Raw genomic sequence first — 26,224 nt, forward strand, 5'->3', positions numbered from 1 at the left:
GGGTAGAGGGGGACGTTTGGAGGAGGGGGAGGAATTTCTGTGCAGGAGTAGAAGGGTGCTGTTTGAACACGAGATGGTCTTGCAGTGTTGCTGGTGAGTTTTATTTTCTTCCTTGATCCCGTCCTTGGTCTCATCTTCCCATCATATGTTTCCCTATCCTGCATCCTCAGAGAAGCCCCTCACCCACCCCATGCAAATACTTGCCTTCCGTCACAGATTTGCTTTTCTGAAATTCTGCCTCTCCCCCTCCCGACCACTGGGATCCTCACCCACTGCTCTGGACCCACCACCCCTTTTGGAGAGTACGGACCCTTTTCCAAAGCACATGGCAATGGACCTCATGGGCCCTCTGGGGCAGCCCTCAGCCTGTGAACCAGTCCCAGAACTTAGGCAAACCCACATCACAGGAGACCCGCAGGAGAACGTGGGCTGAGAGCTCCTGAAAAACTGTCAAGCCCTCTACGATAAAGGTAGTGTCATCAAGAAAGCCTGTCAGTGTTCATCAGGGGTACTTTCCTCATTCTGTTCCGTGATGTAAATGGGACCCAAAAAGAGAATCCCTAGTCAGTGGAGTAGGAAGATTTGTGACAAATGTGACTTATGTGATATCTCTCATTTATCAGCTTTGTTAATCTGGGCAGTTTTGGGGCAGATGAAAATCACTTCAATAGAATGGGTCTGCTGTGACCCCCTTCAAGGGGCTCAGACCAGACAAGGAGATGGACTTCTGGCTAAGGTCCAGCAGGTGCAGGTTTTCCCCAGGGAGTTGCTGGTCCATTGTTCTAACAGGGTTTATGGAATGGTTTCTGTGTCCCCACTGATGCCTACATCAAATACTTAATTCCTTGGACTCCTGTTTCTAGATTCTGTTGTTTCCATTAGTCTGTCTATTTCTTTGCTCATAGCTCTTCATTTCATTTGCTGTAACTTTATAATAATACATTTCAATATCTGGCTACATTATGGCTAAACCTCCTCATTGCTCTTCATCTTCAGAATTTTCTTGGCTGTCCTCTCACGTTAAGTTTTCCACATGAATAACCCTGTCTAGTTCTAAAAATAATTCTGTTGATATTTGTATTTTGTTAAATGTATGTATTAATTTAGGGGTAATTGACGTCTTCGTATTGACTTTTCTCATTTAAGAACAGGATGTCTTATTTATTAAAGTTTTCTTTTGTATGCCTGAGAAGTTATCTTTGCTTTTTTCGTGCAGATCTTGCTTACTTCTTAAATATATTCCTAGAAATTGTATCTTTTTGGCTGCTACTCTAGATGGGATCTTTTAAAATCTATTATATTGTCTATCTGGTTGTTTGTATATATAGAAAGGCTACTGATGTTATTTTTTATTAGTAATTTTATACCTAGTCACCTTACTGGATTTCATTATTCATATTCACTCTTTCAGTTGATTTTATTGGGTGTTCTAGATGTGTGATCCTATTATCTGCAAATAATGGTAACTTTATTATGGGGATTTTGTGTGAAAGTAGAACTACAATATACTTGTGAGTTTGGTAGATTCTTTGCATGAAAGAATTGTGCTAGAACCTTTTGTCCATTATCTCCTTTTTCCCCCAGATCTTTTTCCTAGACTCAGGGATTTGACCCTGCCAGCTAGGGGCCTATTGACCATCTAGAACGAGGGCTGAGAGCCTGATGAGCCCATGCTTCTGTTCCCTCATGACAGGCGCTCAGTCCAGGGCCTGTATCCTGAGAGCACAAATTAGACGTCTCAAGATGCTGTGGTAGGGGACTTCCCTGGTGGTCCAGTGGCTAAGACTCCGTCGTCCCAATGCAGGGGGCCTGGGTTTGATCCCTGGTCAGGGAACTAGATCCCACATGCCGCAACTAAAAGATCAAGCACCCCACTGCAACTAAAGATCCCACGTGAGGCAGTGAAGATCCCATGTGCTGCAACTAAGAATTAGCACAGCCAAATAAATACATAAATAAATATTTTTTAAAAAAGAGAGAGAGAGAGAGAGAGAGAGATAACTACCTTGCCCAAGTTTAAAAAAAAAAGAAAAAAAGATGCTATGGTAGAACTCAAAGGACTAGTGGGAGCCTTTCTGGCCAGTCAAGGGGGAAGGATATTTTAGCCCCAGTGAAGGGCATGTCCATGGTCATGTGAAAATGCAGGTGCTTTGGAAGTGTTAGCAGAAAAGCGGCAGAGCCTGTCTGGTGAGGGGACAGGGACAGGTGGTCAGGGGTCTGTGAATCATTCTGATGCACTTGGAGCTGGTCCTATGGAGCATAAAGCCAGGGAAGGTCTTTGAAGCTGGGTGGACAGTGCCATGCCCATCGAGCTTGGGGCTGCACCTTTCTCTTGCTGCTGTATGAATGATGTGTGGAAGGATTCAAGAGTCAAGCCAGGTAAACTCATCAGGGCATCCTTTGAGACTTTGAAACATGTTTAAATGGCTGTAGGGTAATGTCTGAATGGTTTGTTTTAATTCAAAGCAGATAGAAGCAGGAATAATAAGAATCATGAGGTTTTACAGGTTCCTATCAGGAAAAGCCTGGTGAACATGGCAAGTGAGGGATTATAATAAATTAAAATATCATCTTTCTTTTTTTTTTTTCTGCAAAAAGTAGTCATGCCAGTTCTTTGCAGAATCATTTCACATGGAGCCAGAAATCGTTCAAAGCGGGAGTGGTCTCTCTGCCGAGTGGTTTTCATATTCCAGGCATACGTATGTTTCACAGTGTCTAATTATTCTTGGGGACCATTACTGTCAGGTTCCAAAATGTGTTCAATGAGCAACAATTGGTGTTTATTCAGCTCTAAAAAGACTATGCAAGGGAACAGTAGGTTGTTATTGTCTGCCTAAAGAAACGTTCTGCCATCCGGAAACATCTGCTTTCTATTTAAAGCACTGAAGAAGGAATGGGAGTATATTTGAAATATACTCCCTAAGCATCAAACACCAAAGAAAGGAGAATAAAATTGGGTATGAAGGTAATTTCTGTTCTCTGATACACACTCTCTTCAGCTTTTCCCTGCTGGGAAGGAAAGGTGGCCTCCTGGCTTGGAAAGTTCTGCTTCTCTTGAATTTTTCTATTTATACTGATTTGCACACTTCCAGGAACTGACTTCTGTGTCCTAGTTCCAGCTCTTTTAGCTTCTCAGGTAGGGCAAGGTGCTCTTTCAGAGTTGGGGTCTGCTTTTCTGCATTTTGTGGTGAGGTTTGTTCTCTGATTTTGCTCATAAAGATGTAAAGATTTGCTGTCCACGTTGCCTGAAATCACCCTGTGACCTTCAGTTTTCTACGTGGAGAATGCTGCCCACTCACAGCTCTGCCCAGAGGGTTTTAACCCTCTGAGAACATATACAGTCTGCTTGGGGTGCAATAAACTTTCTGTGAAGGTCAATATGTTAGTTACCTATCACTGTGTAATCAAGTGCTACAAATTTAGTAGCTTAAAACAAAACACATTTCTGTGTATATCCTTGACAGTCGTTGAAACAAAGAATTAACGGGTTAGATGGCTGGAGGCTAAATCAAAATGTGTGGGTCTGCTCTCATCATTATAACCCCTTTTGGCAATAAAGAAAAAGGATAAAATATATCTGCATTGCCTTTACCTGGTTTTGAAAGCAGAGTGGTTATGACCTGAAAGGGAATTTATAGGCAGTGGGTTTGAAAGCAGGCTGAAGGCCAAGATTTCAGAGACAAAGGTAGGTTACTTCAAGCACTTCTCATAAGTGCCAGTAGATATTTATAGAGTACATCTAGAAAGATATATTCAAAAAGTACATAAGAGTTTCCTCTGGAGAGAACTGAAGGACTAGAGACAGGAGAGATTTGTGCCTTTCACTGTATGCCCTTTGGTGTCATCGAAATTTTGTACCATGTTCACATATTATCTATTGAAAAACTGTTAATAAAAAAATAGGAGACCTGATTCCTACTCACAGAAAGACAAAAACAAACAAACAAAAAACACATTTCTGTGAGTCAGGAGTCTGGGAATGGCTTAGCTAGGGCCTCTGCTTCAGGGTCTCTTAGGAGGTGTCAGCCAGGAGTGGGGTCTCATCTGAAGGCTCGAGTGTGGACAGATAAGCTTCTAAGCAGTTGTTGGCAGAATTTCAGTTCCTCAAGAATATTGGACTAAGCGCCTCCGTTCTTCTCTGGCTGAAGGTCACCCTCTCTGGCTGGAGTTGCTGTGGGATGGTCCTCCCCAACATGGCAACTTGCTTCAGCAAAGCCAGCAAGAGAGTCAATCAAGGGAGTCTGCTAGCAAGACAGAAGTCACAGTCCTCTGTCACTTGCTCAAAGTGACCTCCTGTCACCTTCACCATATTCTGTTGGTTAAAAGCAAGTCACAGGTCGCACCCATGCTCACAGGGAGGAGATTACACAGGGGATCACAGGAGTCACATCAGAACTGCCTACTGCAGACAGGTATTATTTTAGGAAGAGAGTATAATGGCTAAGGGGGGGGTTGTCCATGTCACTTAGAACTGACTTCAAAGCTCAGATCTGCCACTTACTAACTGTGTAACCCAAGGCAGGTCCTTGGCCTCTCTGAGCCCCGTTTCCCCACCTGGATCCCCATAGGATCATTGGGATCTTAAATGAGAGCTCCTATGTGAAGCCTGGCAGATGGTAAATACTCAGTAAATATTAGTTGGCTTTAAACTAAATATCAGCTAAATATTAACTGGCTTTTCTTTCCATCCCCCTTTTTCTTTAAATACCATTCGATTTTTGAATTTTAGAAGAATAAAATAGAACTCTCCAGTGGCCAAGGACTTGGTTATTCACATGGAAATCCCAGTACTGTGGGTAGTTTTCTGGACTCAAAGCTGTGCCAAGCTGACCTCCAGGTCCCCAGGCCTGAGGATCGCAGGTCTTTGACCTCAGAAGGGCTGTGGCTCCTCCCATGGTGCCCACGCTCAGCATGGGGTCTGTGGGTCTCCTTGCAGCTCCCTTCCTGGGTCACTGTGCTCTCTCCACGCTGGAGCAGCCACTTCCCCTGCAGAGGCCTGACCATGGGACCAGGGCTGCAGCCACTGAGGGTATGGCCAGCTGAGCCAAACGTGTCTCCCAACGTCCTTGCGTTTCTGGTTGGGGTCCTGCCATGGCGTCACTGCATCCCCAGAGCTGAGCGGACAGATTTGGAGATGGGGTCCTTCTTGTCTGCATGCTCCCCTTGACCTGAATCATGCCAAGCAGATGACTTGTGGCTTTGGCTTATCCGTGGTCAGAAGTCTCTACCAGCTTCTCTTGTCTCCCTGTCCCTCCCCCACCATCCCTCTCCACCTTGCTTTCCTCACTCCCTCGCTCCTGTAGGCCTCAGGCACACAGAGCACTTTCAGAAGGTCGCTGCTCGACCACCACAGGCTGCTGTCTGTCCTGACCAGGGCACATCTGCCTCTCCATGACCCTCCCCCAGCCTTTGCACCCAAAGATCCTGTTCTCTGTCCCTCTGTTGTCCCCTTCACGCTGTGGAAGGATGTCTTGGAGTCGTTTCTGTCATTCTGGAGGAGAGATGACAGCTGTAGGGGTGACTTCTTCCATTATTTCTAGATTATCTGATAATGTCTAATGTGAATATCTCCCCAGCTTCCTAGAGGATAAAAATCACCTGTAGCTCTTGTTAAAAATAGAGCTACCCAGGCCCCATCCCTGGACAGCCAGGTTCCTGCGGGGATAGACTGGGGCCCAGGAATTTGTATTTTTACTAAATGCTCCAGCTAATTCCTATCAGAGGTTTAGGAAACACTGGTCTAAAGGTCCTAAAACCTAGACCCAGTCCCTCTTCCCCGGTGTGGAGGACACAAGGGAAGAACCGAAAGTCTGGCCCCTTCCCCTGGGAGGGCTCCTGCGTGACCCTGGGTCCCTGCCCAGCTCGTAGTGCTCTGTAAAGGAGAGGCAGAGAGTTTAGCATAATTCAATTCTTTTTTTTTAATTGAGGTATAATTGACATATTAACATTATTTTAGTCTCAAGTGCACTATGTAATGATTCAATATTTGTACACATTGCATAATACGGTTCTTTTAAAAACCTCTTCTGTATTCCTGCCCTTTCAATTGCTCCTTCCTCTTAAATATGCAGAAGAATTCCACGTGAGCAAGTATTTTCTTTTATGGTGTTGTACTTGGATGATTAGCAAGACGTGGTGCCGGGGCTGCAGTAGCACAGCTGGGGGATGCAGATGTCAGGCTTCCCCACGTGGATTGATTAGGAGGGCTGGTATTCACAGGCACACACATTCCCCCACAGGCTGGCCCCTCTCGACAACAGATGCAGGAAATTACAGTGAGAATATTCCTTTTGTTTCTACAGCTGTCACCCTGCGGCTGGAAGGGTGTTGATTTAGGATTGAGTGGGTGGGTGAACTTGGTCACTGTTGAGGGAAGACAAACGGCCTAGTGATCCACACCCCAGAGGCTCTTGCCCAGCTCCTGGGACCTAGAAGGGAAACTTCAGGGGGCTAGGAATGCTGGGCTGTGTCCGTTCTGGAAGGCTGGATTCTAGAAACAGCTGCATTGAGGTAGCAGGAAGAGCATGCCCTTGGCTTTTATTGATTCAGAGAAATAGTCATGAAAAAGTTTCTGCATTTATCTACATCCACAATTGATGGTTAATGCCAGTATTCACGGTGTTATTCAGTATTCCTTGCATGAGGCTCAAATACATAGTAATTTGCTTTTCTAGGAAAAAGGTTCTCTCTTAAGAAAGAGCTTCCTTTCCAATAATGAGCCTTCTATAGCCAGGATGGGTTCAAAGACAGCTTTACCTAAAACCACTCCATCGAGAGACCGGAACACTTAAAATTCACTTTTCCTTTTGATTTTATTTTTTGTTTCCGCTTGGGTGTCCTTTTATGTCATCTCTTTGACATTGTGAAGTTTAAAAATTTTTAATTTTTCCTATTTTGATTTAATTTTATACCTCTAATAACTGCTTATTAAATCTATAGTATTTTTTTTTTCTTTTTTCTTTTTTTTTTTTTTTTTGCGGTACGCGGGCCTCTCACCGTTGTGGCCTCTCCCTTTGCAGAGCACAGGCTCTGGACGCGCAGGCTCTGCAGCCATGGCTCACGGGCCCAGCTGCTCCGCAGCATGTGGGATCTTCCCGGACCGGGGCACGAACCCATGTCCCCTGCACCGGCAGGCGGACTCTCAACCACTGCGCCACCAGGGAAGCCCTATAGTATTTTATGAATGATGGGATTATTTTTACATCCTGCTGGCTTCCCCGCCCCGCCGCCATTTTGTCTTATTTTGGACCACCTAAAAGGATTTTTGAGCCAGTTTGCCTGAAGACCCTTTCTTCAAAAATAATTATATTTTAAAAAATTATATTTTGTAATAAGTCTATGATTTATTTTGTGTTACTCTGTGAAGTAGATACCTTAAAATATGAAATGCAGTGAAATCCATTACAATTTTTATCCATCTGCCTTATTAATGCTTATTGTCAAGATCTAATTAATTCCTCACTCAACAGAAAGAAACATAGATACTGTGCTAATTCGGTTAATAATCGCATGAAGAATTTACAGGCATGTGAGTGAAAAAGCAACAACAATACAGAGGCAAGAATAACAAAAGAGATAGATTTGATGAACATTACATAAAACCCAAAGATTTATAAGTTGGAAACATAAAACTTTAAGGCTTGGTCAGTTATAAATGAATGCATCATTCATAAAATGCTGCAAATCTGAGAAGTATTTAGTAGAAATATAATATGAAGTCACAAATGGTTTGCAAAATCCTAAAACTGTTGCGTAATCCTCCCTGCTCCCCAGTGAATTTGTTGCAAAATCTTAAAAATGCCAACAGGATGTCAGAAAAAGAATAGGACACTTGACGGAAATGCAAAAACACCGCACCGAGAGTTGCCTTTTTTTTTTTTTTTTAACATCTTTATTGGAGTATAATTGCTTTACAATGGTGTGTTAGTTTCTGCTTTATAACAAAGTGAATCAGTTATACATATACATATGTTCCCATATCTCTTCCCTCTTGCGTCTCCCTCCCTCCCACCCTCCCTATCCCACCCCTCTAGGTGGTCACAAACCACCAAGCTGATCTCCCGGTGCTATGCAGCTGCTTCCCACTAGCTATCTATTTTACATTTGGTAGTGTGTATATGTCCATGCCACTCTCTCACTTCATCCCAGCTTACCCTTCCCCCTCCCCATATCCTCAAGTCCATTCTCTAGTAGGTCTGTGTCTTTATTCCCGTCTTACCCCTAGGTTCTTCATGACCTTTTTTTTTTTTCTTAGATTCCATATATATGTGTTAGCATACGGTATTTATTTTTCTCTTTCTGACTTACTTCACTCTGTATGACAGACTCTAGGTATCCACCTGACTACAAATAACTCAATTTCGTTTCTTTTTATGGCTGAGTAATATTCCATTGTATATATGTGCCACATCTTCTTTATCCATTCATCTGTCAGTAGACACTTAGGTTGCTTCCATGTCCTGGCTATTGTAAATAGAGCTGCAATGAACATTTTGGTACATGACTCTTTTTGAATTATGGTAAAAGGAATCCAAATCGGAAAAGAAGAAGTAAAGCTGTCACTGTTTGCAGATGACATGATACTATAGAGAGAGAATCCTAAAGATGCTACCAGAAAACTACTAGAGCTAATCAATGGATTTGGTAAAGTAGCAGGATACAAAATTAATGCACAGAAATCTCTGGCATTCCTATACACTAATGATGAAAAATCTGAAAGTGAAATTAAGAAAACACTCCCATTTACCATTGCAACAAAAAGAATTAAATATCTAGGAATAAACTTACCTAAGGAGACAAAAGACCTGTATGCAGAAAATTATAAGACACTGATGAAAGAAATTAAAGAAATTAAAGATGATACAAATAGATGGAGAGATATACCATGTTCTTGGATTGGGAGTTGCCTTTTAAGCAAATTTCTCATTAGGCCAATTGCCCCGCAGCCTCAGGGTGTTGCGTTTCAGTAACTACTCCGCTGGTGTCTTTTTTTCTCCTCTCTTCCCTTTTCTTATTTTAATTGTTCTCATGCGTATGTATCTTTCTCCATAAATGATTAAAACCTTAGATGGCTTAGAAATCATAAATTGTACATAAAGTTCCATCAACTCATTCGCCCATCTTTCCTCTTGCAGAGAACAGCCCATCTTCACCACCCGAGCCCACGTTTTCCAGATCGACCCCAGCACCAAGAAGAACTGGGTGCCTGCGAGCAAGCAGGCCGTCACAGTCTCCTACTTCTACGATGTCACAAGGAACAGCTATCGGATCATCAGTGTGGATGGAGCCAAGGTACCATCTCGCCAGCTCACTTGAAGTCACTTATTTTCATCAAAAGCAATACGATACATTTGAAAAGTGGAGGGAAAATGGTACACCCCAAAACCTGCCACCTTAACAGAGGTGTTATTGTTATCATGTCTTTATAATCACAGATCCCGCTTTTTTTCTTTTTTCACTTAAAATTATGGCCAATTAAAAACAAATTTCCCTGTTAGCATCCTGTCTTCATAACTAGCATTTTAATGCTATTTTAATAATTCCACCAAGGGCCTATAATGTCCTTAATCTCTCCCCTTATGGTTAGATACTGAAGTGGCTTCCAATTTTTTACTATTATAGATAATGAGCATCTTCATGAAACAGATAACCTCATTTGGTCATCATGCCTATTGCTTTTTGGATATTTCCTTAGGATAGATTCATGGAAGTAATGTTATAGGTCAAGATTTTAATGATTTATGGCTCTTGATGGTTATTACCGAATGGCTTTCCAAAGAGTTCTGTCTTCCAGCATGTATGAGAATGCTAGTTTATTGCACCCCCGACAGCATTGGGTATTGTCACTAGTCTGGTTTTGGTGTTATTAGGCATGGGAGTTGAATTTTATTAAATGGTTTTGGAGTATTTCTTGAGATAATTCTTTTCCTGTTGTTTTCATTATTCTGCTGTCTTCCTCAATATTTTTGCCACATTATGATGGGAGCAGAATAAAGAAGGATTATCAGTAGACGTATCACCAAGTTTACAAAAGAAAAAAAAAGTAGACTTGATGCTTTATAGTTTCTTTTCTGTCTTTAATCTGTGTTCATCCTGATGGACTTTTTACATGGATAATCTGCTGTCACCTGAAATTCAGTGTATCTGAAGCTGAATTCCCCTATTTGCCCTCTAAACCACCTCTCCATTTTCACTTCCCAGTCACTTGTTGCTGGAAGGAAAGAAGGAACGGAGGGAGGGAGGGAAGGAGGAAGGGAGGAAGGAAGGAAGGAAGGAAAGAAGGAAGGAAATGGAAAAGCACAGTCATTCCCTTTTTAGTTGGTAAAATGAACCTGCCTTTGAAGTGTCTCACGTTTATACCTAATGCTTTGTTTCAAGGCCATAACTCTTGTCCTGGTTCAGTCTTGCTCAGACTATTGCAGCAGCCTTCTGACTGGCCTCCTCTCGCCTGCAATCTGCCTCTAGGTCAGCATTCCTGGGGAGTTGGGTCAGGGCTGGGTAGTAGAATAGGGCCTGGCTGTGGGCTTCTCCCTCCACAACCCCACAACCACAGAGCAGGAGGCACGGGAAGCCTCCACTGACCAGGGTTCTGATGAGCGCTCAGGAAGTGTAGAAGTGCCTGGCGCATAGTAGGTGGGCACCTTGTGTTTGAAGATTGACTATCTGAAAGATGCCTTTGTTATTTCTTTTCTTCTGGGAGACATGGTGATACAGCGGTTGTATTACCACTTTCCTTCTCTGTGCTTTTGAGCTGGAATCTTCTCAACTCTTGCCAGGATGTTCTGCTAGCAGTGGTGAATCAAGCTGACTTGCTTTCTTTTATCTGTAGATTCTGTCAGTTCATCTGCCATCCTTTGAGATGGGTTTGCACTTTTGTCAGTTGAGTTATCCCAGGACAGAGTGGGCTTAAATACAGATAAAGTGCATTTTATCTGTATTTAAATACAGATAAAATGCACTTTCTTAGAGAAAGCGCTTTAGTCCTATTAGCTGGGCTTTGAGTAACTTGTCAATGTGTCAGCCACTGCGTTGTACCGGTCTGCAGCTCCTGAAGGCTGTGACAGTGGTGGGGTCCGAGCCAAACGAGCCAGCTCTGAGAAATCAGGTGGGTGGAGGAGGGTGGGCTATCCCCCGGCTGAAGAATAGAGCTAGTTCCGGCTCAGTGCGGGGGGTCCATCAAGTTATGGAGTCACTTAAAAAGTGGGAATTGGGAACCCAGGCTGTGGGGTGCCACTGGAATCCAGCAATGGAGCCCACGGCCCTCTGGCCACGCCTCCTAAGCGCCACACCACCTGGCATTCCAGGAGCCCACCCAGAGTTCCTGCCTTACTAGTGGGGCACAGGCTCTGTGATGGGGCCTTGTTCTGTGAAAGGGAGTGTCCTGTGACAGAGCATAAGGCCCAGGGGAGTGGGTAGGGACCATCCGTAGTTGTTTAGTACCTGTGCCTGGCACTTGGGGCCGCGGGTGGGTGGCAACCTGCTCTGAGAACTGGAGCACAGAATACCAGACAGTGGTCCCCAGGCCTCCTCAGCTCAGCTGGACCTTGCCTGGAGCTGCTCAGCAACAATGTGCAAAACCAGCAGACCAGGTCTAGGTCAGATCCCGTTCCTCCAGCTGCTCCACAGGTCAGGTGAGACATGGAGGAGGACCTCCGGCTGGTGGTTTCCCCGGAGTGGTAGCAGCTCTTGACACTGCCCGGTCTTCTGCACCTTCCTCCTGCCCACCCATGGCTGCGTTCCTGATCCCCCCAGCCCCAGCTCCTGCCCTGCCCCAATAATCCAGATGGGTCTCCTTCCTCCCTAGGGGCTGGAGTAGGGTGCAGTATGCTGACCTGATGCCAGTGCCGCGCTGTTCCAGGGCTCTTGTCCGCTGCCCCTCTGCATCCCACCCCTGCCTCTGGCTCCTCATCCTTGTGCTCCACCACGTTGGGACAACCCCACTCTGTTTTAGGCCTTTGATTCCAAATGTTATCAGAACTAAGATGACAGATGGTCAGATGCTTTTAGCCTTTGGGGTGGTGTCTTGGCCCATGGGCTACACCTCTGACCTTGGGCCCCCGGTCCTGCCTCTCTCTCCTGGCCTGGCCATGTCACGTCTTCTGCTTGGTGCTTCTGGGCCAGCTGTCCCTCCCAAGGCGGGAGGCTGCTGCAACCTGGAAGGGGAAGCCTGCTCTGCCCCTCCCGTATGAAGGAGTCGATGTGCTTCAGGAACAGGTTGCTGGTGTGGAAGGGACTTGGAGGTGGTTGTGAGCAAAGACCACAGTGGACTCAGCCGCTGAGTCAACCGCGGGCAGCCCACAGAGCATGGGCCCCCCGTGAAGTGAGGAGGTGCAGCCAGCTGCTTTAGCAGCTGTCGTTCCGCACCAGGCATAGCAAGCTCCTCTGCCCTGTCCGAGCGTTGGTCGTGCTCTACTTGGGGAAGGATGTGGGGAAGCCCTCTCCTTCCCATGAGAGCCTTTGGTGCTGTTCATCGCAGGAAAAATCTGTGCGCAGACCTTTTCTTCCTTCTTCCAAGGAAGGTATTTCATGTGTCAGTCGCAGCTGCTGCTGAAGACATACGTGGGTGGGAGTACCGTGGTGCGTAGCTCCAGCATTGCCTGGGGGTTCTGTGGATCCATGTCTGTGCGTGGGGGGCTACCAGGAGACTGTGCTCTTTGAGGAACGGGCCTGGCTCATCTTTGGAGTCTCAGCATCAAGCTAGAGTGGGCCACGCCATAGACATGGGTCGGTGACGAGGTCAGGCCTGGCCACATCCTCTCCAGGCCTGCAGGAGGTGTGCCGTGTCCACAGCGGGACAGTGGGCAAGAGTAGGATCACCGCCAAGAGGGAACCAGGACCAAAACCTCAGAATGTCACCCAGGGTCAGCCCTGTGCATGGACAGATGGGAGCCACATGAGGGCACATCCCGTCTCCCAGCTTCCCAGAGCGCTGATGTGAGCCATCACATCACCGACATCCGCAACCAACAGCCGTGTGACTGATGGTGAGTTTTTGTGCGGAACAGCCAACTCCGTTATAAAGGGACTCCATTTCCAGAGGATTTGTTAATTGAGCCGTCGCAGCAGTTGATTTCATTGTGCTGTTGGCACTCTTTACAGACTGAGTTAATCATTGCCATCCTTATGAGGAATTGCCTGCACCTGTGGACAAGACCTGCCTGGAGCAGGTGTTTCTCCCGGGTGCTCTGGATGGCTCCCCTGCCCTGGGTTCTCAGTTATTTATAGGATCACAGAAGCCTATATTGGAAGAGACCTTAGAGGTCATCCATTCTACAAATATTTAGCAGCACCCGCTGTGTTCTGCCTAATCACAACGGTTTGGAGGATATAAGCCTCTGAAACTCTGACTTGTTTGGTGTTTTGTCTGGGAATGTGAATTGCTTTCAAGAACACAGTCAGGGTCCCCTCCTCCACCCATCAGTATAGTTTTCTCTTTTTTTTTTTTTTTTTTGGTCATTGTTTTGTTTCTGTTTTTTGTTTTTGTTTTTTGATGTGGACCTTTTTTTTTTTAACATCTTTATTGGAGTATAATTGCTTTACAATGTTGTGTTAGTCTCTGCTGTATAACAAAGTGAATCAGCTATACATATACATATATCCACATATATCCTCCCTCTTGCGTCTCCCTCCCACCCTCCCTATCCCACCCCTCTGGGTGGTCACAAAGCACCGAGCTGGTCTCCCGGTGTTATGTGGCTGCTTCCCACTAGCTATCTATTTTACATTTGTTTGGTGGTGTGTAAATGTCATGCCACTCTCTCACTTCATTGATGTGGACCATTTTTAAAGTCTTTATTGAATTTGTTATAATATCGCTTCTCTTTTATGTTTTGGTTTCTTGGCCATGAGGCATGTGGGATCTTAGCTCCCCAACCAGGGATAAAACCCTGCATTGGAAGGCGAAGTCCTAACCACTGGACCTCCAGCGAAGTCCTTAGTTTCCCCTTTTGGATAAATACAGAGCACCTTCTGTTAAGGGAGCAGACATATGGAAGGTTCTCAGCACACAGTAGGATTTTCAATGAATGTTGGTTTCTCTTCTTCCCTGACTATGGTTTAAAAAAAAAGAACAAAAGCATCGATTAATATCTTTTCTGGAAGCAGGCAACAAGTCTTTTAATTGCTGTAACTCATCCCCAGCCTCTTCTGTGTTCTGACTTCCATCTCCGTAGATTTGGGGACTTGCCCTGAATAGGAACCAGGGGGCCTGCCTCCAGCTTCCTCTGAAGCCGGAGCTGCACTAGGGACTGGAGGAGCTTAGCTTTTTGCTTCTTCCAGGTACCTCTTGGTTGCATGTGCTCTGTGCGTTGTCTGAGAAGTGGGTTCCAGTGATCTGCAGGAACTGAGTCTTTTACTGGGGAGTCTCTTTTTTTTTTTTTTCTCCATGAACGTTTCAGAGAGAATTCACAAAAAAGAGGAAGGGGGTGGGCATAGGGGTCGGGAGCCCATATTAAAGGTTGTGCTTTAAAGCAGCCCCTTCATCCTTCTGGGCTTCACTTTCTAAGGGTGCTCCCCTGCCCCGCCCACCCCCACCCCCCACTGGCCTTCCCAAGTCCCCAGGGAGGCACCAGTTCTGGTCCTGCTGAGTCCGTCTGCTTCATCGAACATCCACGCATGCCCTTTCTCTCCACACCCAAGGCCTTATTCTTCCTTGTTGCCTCCTGACTGTCCCGGCTGCCTTCTGCATGCCTTCACTCCTCAGGCCCTGCCTTGGTGCTTCTAAAGTCATTTTCTACCCAGGCCTCTTCCCTTGAAACTCTGTCCCCTCTTGCTGGGTGACATCCTCCACTCCTGTGACCCCAGAGTCTGCTGAGCCTCCCCCCCGCTTACCTGAGGCCAGAACCCACAGGTCCAGCCACTTCCTCTGCCCCCAACACAGTTTTCCGGTGTCCCCATGCACAGGGCACCGCCTTCCCTTTTCACAAGCTTCTGCTCACACGGGAGATTCGTCTCCCTGACAGCTTTGTTATAGCTTTGCATGTGCTTTATTTTTAACTGTTTATCTGTGCCATTTAATGTCTGATAACAAAGCAAATACTCATGTACCCAACACCCAATTGAGGAAGTCTGTCCTTGACTAGTCCTTCAGAAGTCTCTTTCTGGACCTCTCCCTAATATAGGCACCTGCCGTCCGCCCTGCAAGAGGTTACTACTTTCTTGAAATTCGTATTAAACATTCCCTTGCCTTTCTTTATAGTTTTGCCACCTGTGTATATATCCCTAAGCCAGAGGTTGGCAAACTTTTTCTCTAAAGGGCCTGATAGTAATTTTCTTATGAGCTGTACAATCTCTTTCACAGCTCTTCAACTTTTCTTTTGTATCAATAGCAAGGAAATGGCCAGAGGCCAATATGTACATGAATGGGTGAAGCTGTGTACCAATAAAACTTTATTTACAAAAACAGGCTGGATTTGGCCTGAGGGCTATAATTGTTGACCCTTGCCCTAAATATATTATTTAGTTATGCCTGTTTTTGATTTTTACATAAATAGAATCATACCGGAGACCTATACTGTATGCCTTCTTTTGTGACTTTTTTTTTTACTTAAGTTTTTGTTATCATCCATGCTGATACCTATAGCTTTGATTAATTTTCACTGCTAGGTAGTATTTCGTTGTATGAATATACCATAATTTATCCATTCTGCTGGTGGTGGACATTTATGTTTGCAAACACTGCTACTGTGAACATCCTTGTGCGTTTCTCCTGGTGTACCTATGCAAAGGTTTCTCTCAGATATATACTTAGGAGTGGAATTGCTGGGTGGTAGGGAATGTGCATTTCAAACTTTATCAGAGAAAGCCACATTAGTTTTCAAAGTGATTTTGCCAATCTATGAGAGCACCCATTGCCCCACATCCTCACCCCCACCCTTGGTATCATCAGACATATTTTGAATTTGGTGAGTATATAGTAGTAATGGTAATGCAGTTTCCACATTCCTAGTGACATTGAGCTTGTAGCTTATGTCTGTCAAACTCAACCTACCTCATTCTCTCCAGTCTCACAAGAGAGGGGTCCATTCACCTGCCCAGAACTAAGCCTCCCTCAGGTCCCATCTCCTCACCCCCACCCCCAGAATATCCCTCACATTCACACAGCTGCACTGGGCACTCAACCGTAGCAGACCCAGAATAGACAAAAGGTCATATGTGTCCACTTCCTTTCATTTCTTCATGCATGCTTGAGGAGGGTGAAAGTCAGAAATGAGTCAGAGCCTCAAAGAGAAACAGGCAATAAGGTGGATTTCAGGTGCAAGCGCAGTTAGCCAGCAACGATTTGGGAACCCAAGAGGAACATGCACAGAAGGAATGTGTCCTTAGAAGCTTCGATCTGCCCAACTTCTCAGGAGGACTTGGTGTTGGTGGGCTGAGCCAGGGGTAGCACAGGATGGAGTTTCCATGTTAGTGGGAAATGAAAGAAGAGGGTCCTGTGATTGACCACTTTTTAATGGCTTGATTGTCCCAGCTGTGCGTCTTGCTGCTTTTGAGGTCAGTGCACTGGATTTCCTGGGAGAATGGCCAGCCAGTTGCCTCACTAATTATAGAGATGAGTTTACTGTTATGACCTTGAGATTGTTCAGACCAGCTACCTCTGGTGAGTCATGGCAGTGTAAAGGACATTGTAGAAGTAAATGATGGCTTTCCTTCCCTTCTTCTCTCTCCTCCCCTTACTTCCTCCCTTCTGGATCTTGGAAGTTCCAGAAGTCCCAGAGCCTTTGGTGAATCATTAGGAGACAGCCAGGGCATTGCAAAGTCTGCAGAGAAGCAGCCTGACGGATTGCAAGAGCAGCACGGTGAAGGGAGGAGGCTTTCCTTTTTCGCCCTCCTGGCTGACCTCCAGCTTGTGGGATCTTATAGGTTGTGTTTGGTAAATGCCTGGGCACCTTGATGCCAGTGACAGAATGAAAGGTAGCCGTGCTGAACTGGGATCAAAGCAATCCCCCAGTAGAGCAGACATGTCAGTAGGGAATGAAGAGGACAGAGGCACTCCCACTGCAAAGTTTTGATGAAGACGTCCTGCAAGACTGGGAGTTTGTGTTCCAGGAGTGAGCAGACCTTTCGTCTACACTGGGTCTGTGGTGGTGAGCACCTAGTGCATTTGTATGGGTAGGAGGGACATCCTGGGGGTGGAAGTGAGGAGGTGGGACCTAGGGGACTGAGGCTTAGTTCTGGGCAGGTGAATGGACCCTTCTCTTGTGAGACTGGAGAAAATGAAGTAGGGTGGGTTTGATGGACTAAATTATAGGCTGGGAGTTCTAATACACCTCTGTACCCTCCACTCCCTGCCAACACACACACAATACAGGAGGGGAGGAAAGAGATGGGCAGTTAGTGAGAGGTCTGGAATCACTGCTTAGAGTGAGCACTGTGGGATCTGAGCGCTTGAGGAATATCTGCAGCTAATCTTAGCTACCCATTTGAAGTCATACTAATCAACTGTATTGGCATGTTGAAGTTCAATTTTGCTTCTTGTTGTAAACAGCAACCTTATGAGAGGTTGCATGCTTCCCATAAACATTATAGAAAAATGTCACTTGAGACACATAGTAAATTGCATCTCCATAATTCAGCACTTCTGCTTTTGAGTAAGGTATATAGATGCAGCAGGCCAGTGTTCCTTCTGATGGCAACTAGAAAAAGCTGGATAAACACAATTTAAAGACAACAGAGAACTGTAGAAACAATGAGGACTAGAGGGACTAAAATTCCAGAGAGGTGAGGACCACTCAGGGATGACAATCAGAAGGTCTTTTCTCTCTTGGGAGCATTTGTCAATCCTGGGTGCGGCCTGAAGACTGGGGCTTGGCCCATGTATAGGGATGCCGCTGGGACAAAGAGACACTAAGGAAACATTTAGCAGTGCACAGGGCTAGAGTGACAAAGGTGGAGATTTGAGGGGCTTCAAACCCATGGCTAGTTTTCCCCACAGGACATTTGCTGAATTCCAAGTCTGTGCCAGCATAATGAGTTAAACTGGACATTTCTGAAAGGCAGAGTAAAATTTTCCTTAGATTTACAGTGCTTAGAAAGCAAAGACCTGCCAAGGGGTCTGAGAAGAGAACAGTAAAGACATGAAAGCCCCAGAGAGATAGGGAATGGACACTGGGCGTCTGCATACCCTTTTCACCTGGGGCACTCACTGATTCTAGAAGTAGCTAGGTGCTGAAAAGCCAGGTTTGGCTCCTGGGAAAGATGACACCTAGGGAACAGAAACCAGCAGAGATTTTGGAACTTGAGTGACAAAATTGGAGACTTGAGTGGCCCAAATACATGGCTAGTTTCTCCTTCAAGGTTTGCCAGATTTTGAAGATGCATGGTTTTGGAAGGCTACAGAAGCTGAAAACCTGTGATAGACAGAAGTGAATCTCCTGCTCTCTTTCACGGAAGAGCAGATAAAGACCTGCCAGGTTCTCAGCTGAAAGCTTTAGAGGGCCTGCCCTAAAAACAGGGGCAGACCGGTGGCAAACTGAGCATTACCATAACTGAAACCGAGCCCTGACCCTTAGTCACTGAGTTAGGGATTACCGATCTAGCCTACTTGCCTAGCAGAGGAGAGAGAAAAAGCTATCTGTAGATGGTAACATCATGTGAAGCCCTAACAGTTCTTTTATACCCATTTTCTACCATACAGTGAAAAAATTCCTGCATGCCTAGAATCAAGAGGGCAAAAATCAGATAATAGAAACAGATTCAAAGATAATCCAGTTTGAGGATTTAAAAATAACTATGAAAAAAAATAAAATTAATAAAATAACTATGAGTAATATATTCAAGGACATGTAGGAAAAAATGAACAAAATAGTTGAAAGGAAGGAGGATATTCCCAGAGATTTATATTTTTTTAAAAAGAATCACGAGGACATTCTAGAACTAAAATAATACAAAGTCTGAAATTTAGAACTCAGTGGATAGATTTAACAGCAGTTTGGATATATCAATAGCCAAGACGCGTGAACTAGAAGACAGATCAATAGAAAATACCCAAATTGAAATGGAGAGACCCAAGAATCAGGGGATGAAAACTGATAAGAATATAAGCTGTGACGCTGGGTCGTGGTGGCGGTGGCGGGCAGCCCCTCCACTCGTTTGGGGTCCTGGCAGCCACGGTTCCAAGGAGCCTGAGACATGTGGCAAGGCGGCGGTGAGCTCTGGGTCCACTCACTATCCTAAAAGTCTATCCTCCCAAGAAGAAGGAACAGAAAGACCTCTTCGTAAGAAAGGTGCAGGTATCCCATGAACGGGACAGCAGAAAACCGACTGGAGTACAGCAGGACTCCAGAGCCAGATATAAGGCTCAGAAAAGGGCACCAACTTGATGGTACAAGGAGAGGTGACAATGGCATCCACCAAGGAGATTTGGAGCCTCTTGTAGAGGCATCTGTCCTTTCTTCCTATCATAAAAAAAGCTTGGAGGAAGGTCACTGCAATGATGGAACATCTCAGGAGGAAGAGGGGCTTATGGGCACGTCCCTCCTCTTACAAGCCCACCACGCCATGGAGAGAATGGAAGAGTTTGTGTGTAAGGTCTGGGGAGGTCGGTGGCAAGTAATGCCTCATGATGTGCTACCGACTGGCTCAAGGATAACGACTTCCTCTTGCATGGACACCGGCCCCCTATGCCTTCTTTCCAGGGCCTGTTTTAAGAGCATTTTCAGAATACACACTGAGACAGGCAACATCTGGCCACATCTCTTAGGTTGTGTATTCTTCCTGTGCCTGGGGATCTTTTATATGTTTCGTCCAAACATCTCCTTGGTGGCCCCCCTGCAAGAGAAGGTGGTCTTTGGATTATTCTTCTTGGGGGCCATTCTCTGCCTTTCTTTTTCGTGGCTGTTCCACACAGTCTACTGCCACTCAGAAGGGGTCTCCTATCTCTTCTCTAAACTGGATTACTCTGGTATTGCTCTTCTGATTATGGGAAGCTTTGTCCCTTGGTTTTATTATTCTTTCTACTGTAACCCACACCGTGCTTCATCTACTTGATTGTCATCTATGTGCTGGACATCACAACCATTATCGTCTCCCAGTGGGACATGTTCGCTACCCCGCAGTATCGGGGGGTGGGAGCAGGAGTGTTCTTGGACCTTGGCCTGAGTGGCATCATTCCCACCTTGCATTATATCATCTCGGAGGGCTTCCTGAAGGCCTCCGCCCTAAGGCAGATCGGCTGGTTGATGCTGATGGCCAGCCTGTATATCACAGGAGCAGCCCTGTATGCTGCCCGCATCCCCGAGCACTTCTTTCCCGGCAAGTATGACATCTGGTTTCACTCCCATCAGCTCTTCCACCTCTTCATGGTGGCTGGCGCTTTCGTTCACTTCCACCGTGTCTCGAACCTCCAGGAGTTCCGCTTCATGATCGGCGGAGGCTGCAGTGAAGAAGATGCACTGTGATACCTGCTGGTGGCCGGGGACTGTGACCTTTAACCAGGGCCTGCGGTGCCTGCAGGCCTCCCTCACTGGCCGGTGACACTAGTACCAGAGGAACCCTAAACTCTGGCAGCCTCGTGGGCTTTGTGACGCCCCAGGGCTCCAGGTGGTCCGCGACTGGGAAGAGAAAACAAATATAAATCCCACCTCAGAGGTGGAGAAGAGGGGAGATGGCCCAAACCCTACCTTGTTCTTCAGTCTGCTGAGCAAGGGCACTGCAAGACCCTGGCAAACTGGCTTCTGATCCCTGTCCTACTTCTTTGTAGATACCGGGACAGTTTAGCTGGAGGCTCATTCTTTTCCCTCTTCTCTCCTTAAAACAATACGCAAACCAGTTTCGATGAACATTTATATCCTATAAGGGGTGGGGGTGTGCTTTTGGGAGAACAAAGAAATTAATGTAAATAAGATTTCTGACTTACTATTTAAATAAAAATTTATATAAATGTTAAAAAAAAAAGAATATAAACCATGTTGGACACGCTCAAAAGATCTAGCACACATGTAATGGGAATCCCAGAAGGAGAGGAGGGAGAATGGAGCAGAAGTAATATTCATAGAGAGAATGGTTGAGAATTTTCCAAAAACTGATGAATATTCCAAAATTGATGAGTCTACAGATTTAAGAAGTTGAATGGTACTTCCCTGGTGGTGCAGTGGTTAAGAATCCACCTGCCAGGACTTCCCTGGTGGCACAGTGGTTAAGAGCCCACCTGCCAATGTAGGGGACACAGGTTCAAACCCTGGTCCTGGAAGATCCCACATGCTGCAGAGCGACTAAGCCCATGTGCCACAACTGCTGAGCCTGTGTTCTAGAGCCCACGAGCCACAACTACTGAAACCCATGTGCCTAGAGCCCATGCTCTGCAACAAGAGAAGCCACTGCAATGAGAAGCCCATGCACTGCAACGAAGAGTAGCCCACCCCACCGCAACTGGAGAAAGCCCATGCGCAACAACAAAGACCCAACGCAGCCATAAATAGATAGATAGATAGGTAGATAGATAGATAGAATCCGCCTGCCAATACAGGGGACATGGGTTAGATCCCTAGTCCAGGAAGATCCCACATGCCGCGGAACAACTAAGCCCGTGCACCACAACTACTGAGCCTGCGCTCTAGAGCCCACGAACCACAACTACTGAAGCCCGCAGGCCACAACTACTGAAGCCCAAGTGCCTGGAGCCCGTGCTCTGCAACAAAGAGAAGCCACCTCGGTGAGAAACCCACATGCCGCAGCAAAGAGTAGCCCCCGCTTGCCATAACCAGAGAAAAGCCCGCAAGCAGCAACGAAGACCCAACACAGCCTAAATAAGTAAGTAAGTAAGTAAGTAAGTTGAATGAACCCCCAAGAAGCATAAATATAGATTTAGTTAATCATTGCCTTATGTAAGCAATACATACATTATATTCTTTTTAACCAGTTACTAGTTTTATGACCTTGAACAAGTCATTGGAGCTTGTTGAGCATCAGTTTCCCCATCTGTAAAAATGGGGATCAGATGAAAGACTGAAAAACTACCTTAGGAACTGTTAAGTTCTAAAGCGATCTAAAGATGACCAGTGGGCATCACCATTCTTATTCCAGCTTGACTGACAGTGGGACAGCCTGTTTGGGACAGGCTTCAGAGGAGTATCAGCCTCTGTCCTCTGCCTTTCAAGGGGGCTTCAGGGAGAGGGTGTGGAAGCTGACCTAGGGGCAGAGGTCTGTTGTGAGCAGCAGAAAGATTTAGAATGGGTGTGGTCATTGCTTTGCCCTCCCAGGATTCTGGTAATTGAGAGGTGATCAGGGTTGGCTTCCTGGGATCACATGATCCACTCTGATCCAGCTCCCAGCCACATGCCTTCCCTTGGCCTGCCTTGGTTCCACTCCATCGGTCCTGCCTGGGGCTGAGCCAGAACCCAGCCAGCCTTCGAGGTCCCAGACGCCTTACTTTGTACTTGCCTCTGGTTTAGATCTGCATTTTCCACACCTCCCTCCGCTGCCCCCATTTCTTTTTTTTTCTTTTTTTTTTTGCGGTACGTGGGCCTCTCACTGTTGTGGCCTCTCCTGTTGTGGAGCACAGGCTCTGGACGCGCAGGCTCAGCGGCCATGACTCACGGGCCCAGCCGCTCCACGGCATGTGGGATCTTCCCAGACCGGGCCACGAACCTGTGTCCCCTGCATTGGCAGGCAGACTCTCAACCACTGTGCCACCAGGGAAGCCCTGCCCCCATTTCTTGATAGTGTCTGGTGACAGCAGGCAGAGCTCTTTACTAACTGTTGCATTCAGTTATCTGAAAAACATGTGATAAAAGTGTCTTAGCTCACACAGTCTTGGGAATTAGAGGAACTAGCACAGGAAGGAAAAGCAACCTGGAGTGCGGTGAAGGCATCAGTACTTCATAGCTGGGGCAAGAACAGGAGCCATCATGTATAACATGAGAAGCACGTCATGCAGAAGTTCAGAATACAGGACTTTGAGTCAGACAATCTGGGTTTTACCTCTAGGCTTTGCTACTTGCCAACTCAGTTTCTCCTGTGAAATGAAGGTGGTAGTCATACCTCATAGGCTTGTTGTAAGGCTTAAGAGCTGATATAAGTAGTTTTTTAGTCTTCAGTAATTTAGTATTCAGGCTGCCAAGGATTTCTGCCAAGTGAGCCTGTTATTGATACTTTATAACACTGATCAGTTGTTTAGTGATTACTTACATGTCTCTACCCTCTTCCTGACTACCTGCAACTTGAAGACCAGGACTCTTGACTCCTTCCCCTTTGTGTCTTTGGTTAGTAGACTATCAGGCATATAATGAATGTTCAGTGAATGTTTGTTGAATGAATGAATGTACTGTGTGCTGGATATCATCCTTTTACCTCCACATTCATCCTCTACTCTTCTTCACCCTGCTCTGGTCCCTGAGGGGCCGACCCGCAGATGACATCAGTGGGCTTGCGGAGCCTCTGGCTTCTGCTTGGGTTTGGCCAGTGGCGGGAAATCAGAATGGCAGAGGCGAGGGCATTTGTCCCACTGGCTCCCCCTCTTGTGAGGTCACCATGTGCTGGTGTGTTCCTCAACAGAAGGTCTTCTCTCTCGTTAAGGCAGCCTGTGCTCCATGACTCTCTCCTTCCACGTCCCATAGCCTCTTCACCCCCTCATCCTTTAAAGCCAAGGAGAGGTGGCAGCAGCTAGCACCAGGTCCCTGCACTGTCCATACACCCAGCTCACACCTGTCTAATTAGTCAGTAAATTAACCCTCCAGAAATTATCCCAATTAGAGTGTACCTTTTCTTTCCCGTGGGGAAGCAGCAAGCCCCCATTGCTCATGGAGATTTTAAATGGTTTGACCTGGACCCCGGGGGCTCTAGGCACTTAAAAAGGTAGGCAGCGTGGTTCTTCAGAGGATGTGTGACATGGCTGGCCATTAAGGGCAATCGGATGTGCGACAGCTTTGGGGAAATAAGTAGCAGTTTTGGAAACTGTTCTCTACTTAGGAGAGACTTTCTCCCACTGATAACCTGTGAAATCTTATTTTAGGCTGACTCTCTGTTTTTAAATCTCTGAAATTGCCTGTTATCATGGCTGTGTGTATATGACTCAGCGTGGGATGTGCCAGGAGAGGAAGAACTCAGGACCAGATATAACAGTGGGGATGCAGGCTTTACCTACTAGCTTTGCCAACAGAGGAGTTTTTAAGGAGTTACTTTGCTGTCTAATTCAGTGTTTAAATGTCGACTCTTTGGGCTGTTTCGCTGCAGGTGATCATAAACAGCACAATCACACCCAATATGACTTTCACCAAAACATCGCAGAAATTTGGGCAGTGGGCCGACAGCAGAGCCAACACGGTGTTTGGTTTGGGGTTTTCCTCGGAGCAGCAGCTGACAAAGGTAATGTGGTCCTTCCTGCAACGCCGTGGGTGCCATGTCCAATGCTCTTCTCATTCAGTAGGTAATTGCCTGCTGAGGGATCCAGTGCTGCTACTACTGGTTGAGCAGATTCCTCTCTGGCCTTCAGTTTTCTCCCCTCTGGCGCTGCAGGGCTGCCAAACCAGATGACCTTTTAGAAACATCAGTTTCCTTGAAAATGGAAATGTTGTTTAGAGAAGGAAAACATCTCTAACAATGCTGCCTCACAGCCTGAGGTGTAGCCTCAGGACGCAGCTTTGCCAGCTGTTCCTTCCCCAGGTGTCCACCGGGCCCCTGCACCCAGGGTGTGTCTGACAGCCATCAGTGTCACTGACTGTGGTTGGAGCCCTCAGAGAGGGGGAGTAAGGTGATGCTCAGTAAGAGTTTTAAAAGGTTTCTGCTCCCAATTTCCAACATGCATGTGGGTGGGGGGTGGAGGGGTTCCCCGAAGCACCAAGCACTTCTCAGACCCCAGATGGGTGTCCTGCAATGCAACTCGATTCTGACACTGCCTACCTGGAGGAAGCATCCAATCCCACAGGTGAAGGGCTCAGTCCTGCAAGACCCCCCCCAACTTCAGACTTCAGTTGTAAGCCCAGGGTGTCACCTGTGCTTCTGACTGACCGGCTATAGATCAGAGGTTCCAATGACCCCCTCCTAAGGTTCAGTTAATTTGCTAGAGCTGCTTATAGAACTCAGAGAAGCATTTTACTTACTAGGTTACCAGTTTATTGTAAAGGGGTGTAACTCAGGAACAGCTGGATGGAAGAGACATAGGGCAAGGTATGTGGAAAGGACGGAGCTTCCACGCCCCTTCTGAAGTCTGCCACTCTCCCCAAATCTCTACATGTTCACCCACCCGGAAGCTCTCCAAACCCATCCTTTTAGGGTTTTATGGAGGCTTTATTAATTAGGCATGATTGATTCCATCACTGACCACTGGTGACTGATTCAGCCTCCAGCCCTCTCCCCTCCCCAGAGGGACTGAAAGTTTCACCCCTCTATTCATGATTGGTTCCCCTGGCAACCAGCCCCCATCCTTAGGTCCTTTGCAAAAGTCACCTCATTGACATAAACCCAGTTTTGATGGAAAGGGGCTTCTTAGGAATGATAAGATACCCATTTCACCTTTATGGCTCCGAACTCAGAACTGAGGACAAGAGACCAAATATTGTGACAAAAGATGCTCGCATTGCTCTTAGCGCTCAGGAACTGTGAGCCAGGAACCATGGAGGAAGACAAGATATATATTTCTTATATGTCATAGGATCATAAGTTCTTAACTTGGAGTCCCCACAACCCTTAAAATGTCACACAGTGTTTTGTGTGTGTGTTGCTCTTTTTCTAGGGAGAGCGTTTATAGCTTTGCTTTGATTTCCAAGGGGTCTGGGACACACTCTGTGGATAGTTAAAAAGGTGTTGAGGAGCAGAGTGTGACTGACCACAGACTTGGAGAAGCCCAAGGAGCGAGGAAACAAACTGACCACCTCTGAGAGGCCTCACCTAGCCGATTGAAGGGGCCAGAAGCTTGTTTTAGGAGAATAGGCTTCCTTTTAGGCTGGTGGAGAGTCCTGTGTAGGTATTGAAAATGTACTGGTTAAAAGCAAGACTGACTAGGGACTTGCCTGGCAGTCCAGTGGTTAGGACTCCATGCTTCCACTGCAGGGGACCCGGGTTCAATCCCTGGTCAGGGAACTAAGATCCCTCGTGTCTCGACGCAGCCAAAAAAACAAAAACAAAAAGCAAGACTGCCTAGTTTATGTGACACAAGAACTTATTGGAAGCCTATCAGAGTATCTCAAGGAATCCAAGAGAGAGTTGAAAATCCAGGAAGGGCTGGAGCCAGGCTGGCTTTGGGAATCTTGGCTAAAGGAATTCTATACCATTGCCTTGACCGTCCCACTGA

General features: G+C 46.3%; 1 protein-coding gene and 1 pseudogene across 3 annotated transcripts in view; both read left to right on the top strand.

Annotated features, from left to right (window-relative positions):
- The first annotated feature begins 19,236 nt into the window (after positions 1 to 19,236).
- On the top strand, positions 19,237 to 20,396 carry LOC307049376 (adiponectin receptor protein 2-like; annotated as a pseudogene). The gene has a single exon. The product of its transcript is annotated as an adiponectin receptor protein 2-like (transcript).
- A 3,772-nt stretch (positions 20,397 to 24,168) lies between these two features.
- The window catches only part of HOMER2 (homer scaffold protein 2), a 29,440-nt gene continuing 27,384 nt past the window's right edge, over positions 24,169 to 26,224 (top strand). Inside the window, exon 1 of one of the 2 annotated variants that reach the window (XM_079698865.1) lies at positions 24,169 to 24,300. In XM_079698865.1, coding sequence (XP_079554991.1) covers positions 24,199 to 24,300 — 102 coding nt within the window. In that variant the 5' untranslated portion in view covers positions 24,169 to 24,198. The remainder of the gene's footprint in view (positions 24,301 to 26,224) is intronic. The other variant, XM_079698864.1, reaches the window with a different exon arrangement.

This window comes from Hyperoodon ampullatus (assembly GCF_949752795.1).
Source record: "Hyperoodon ampullatus genome assembly, chromosome: 3".
NCBI classification, from domain to species: domain Eukaryota; kingdom Metazoa; phylum Chordata; class Mammalia; order Artiodactyla; family Ziphiidae; genus Hyperoodon; species Hyperoodon ampullatus.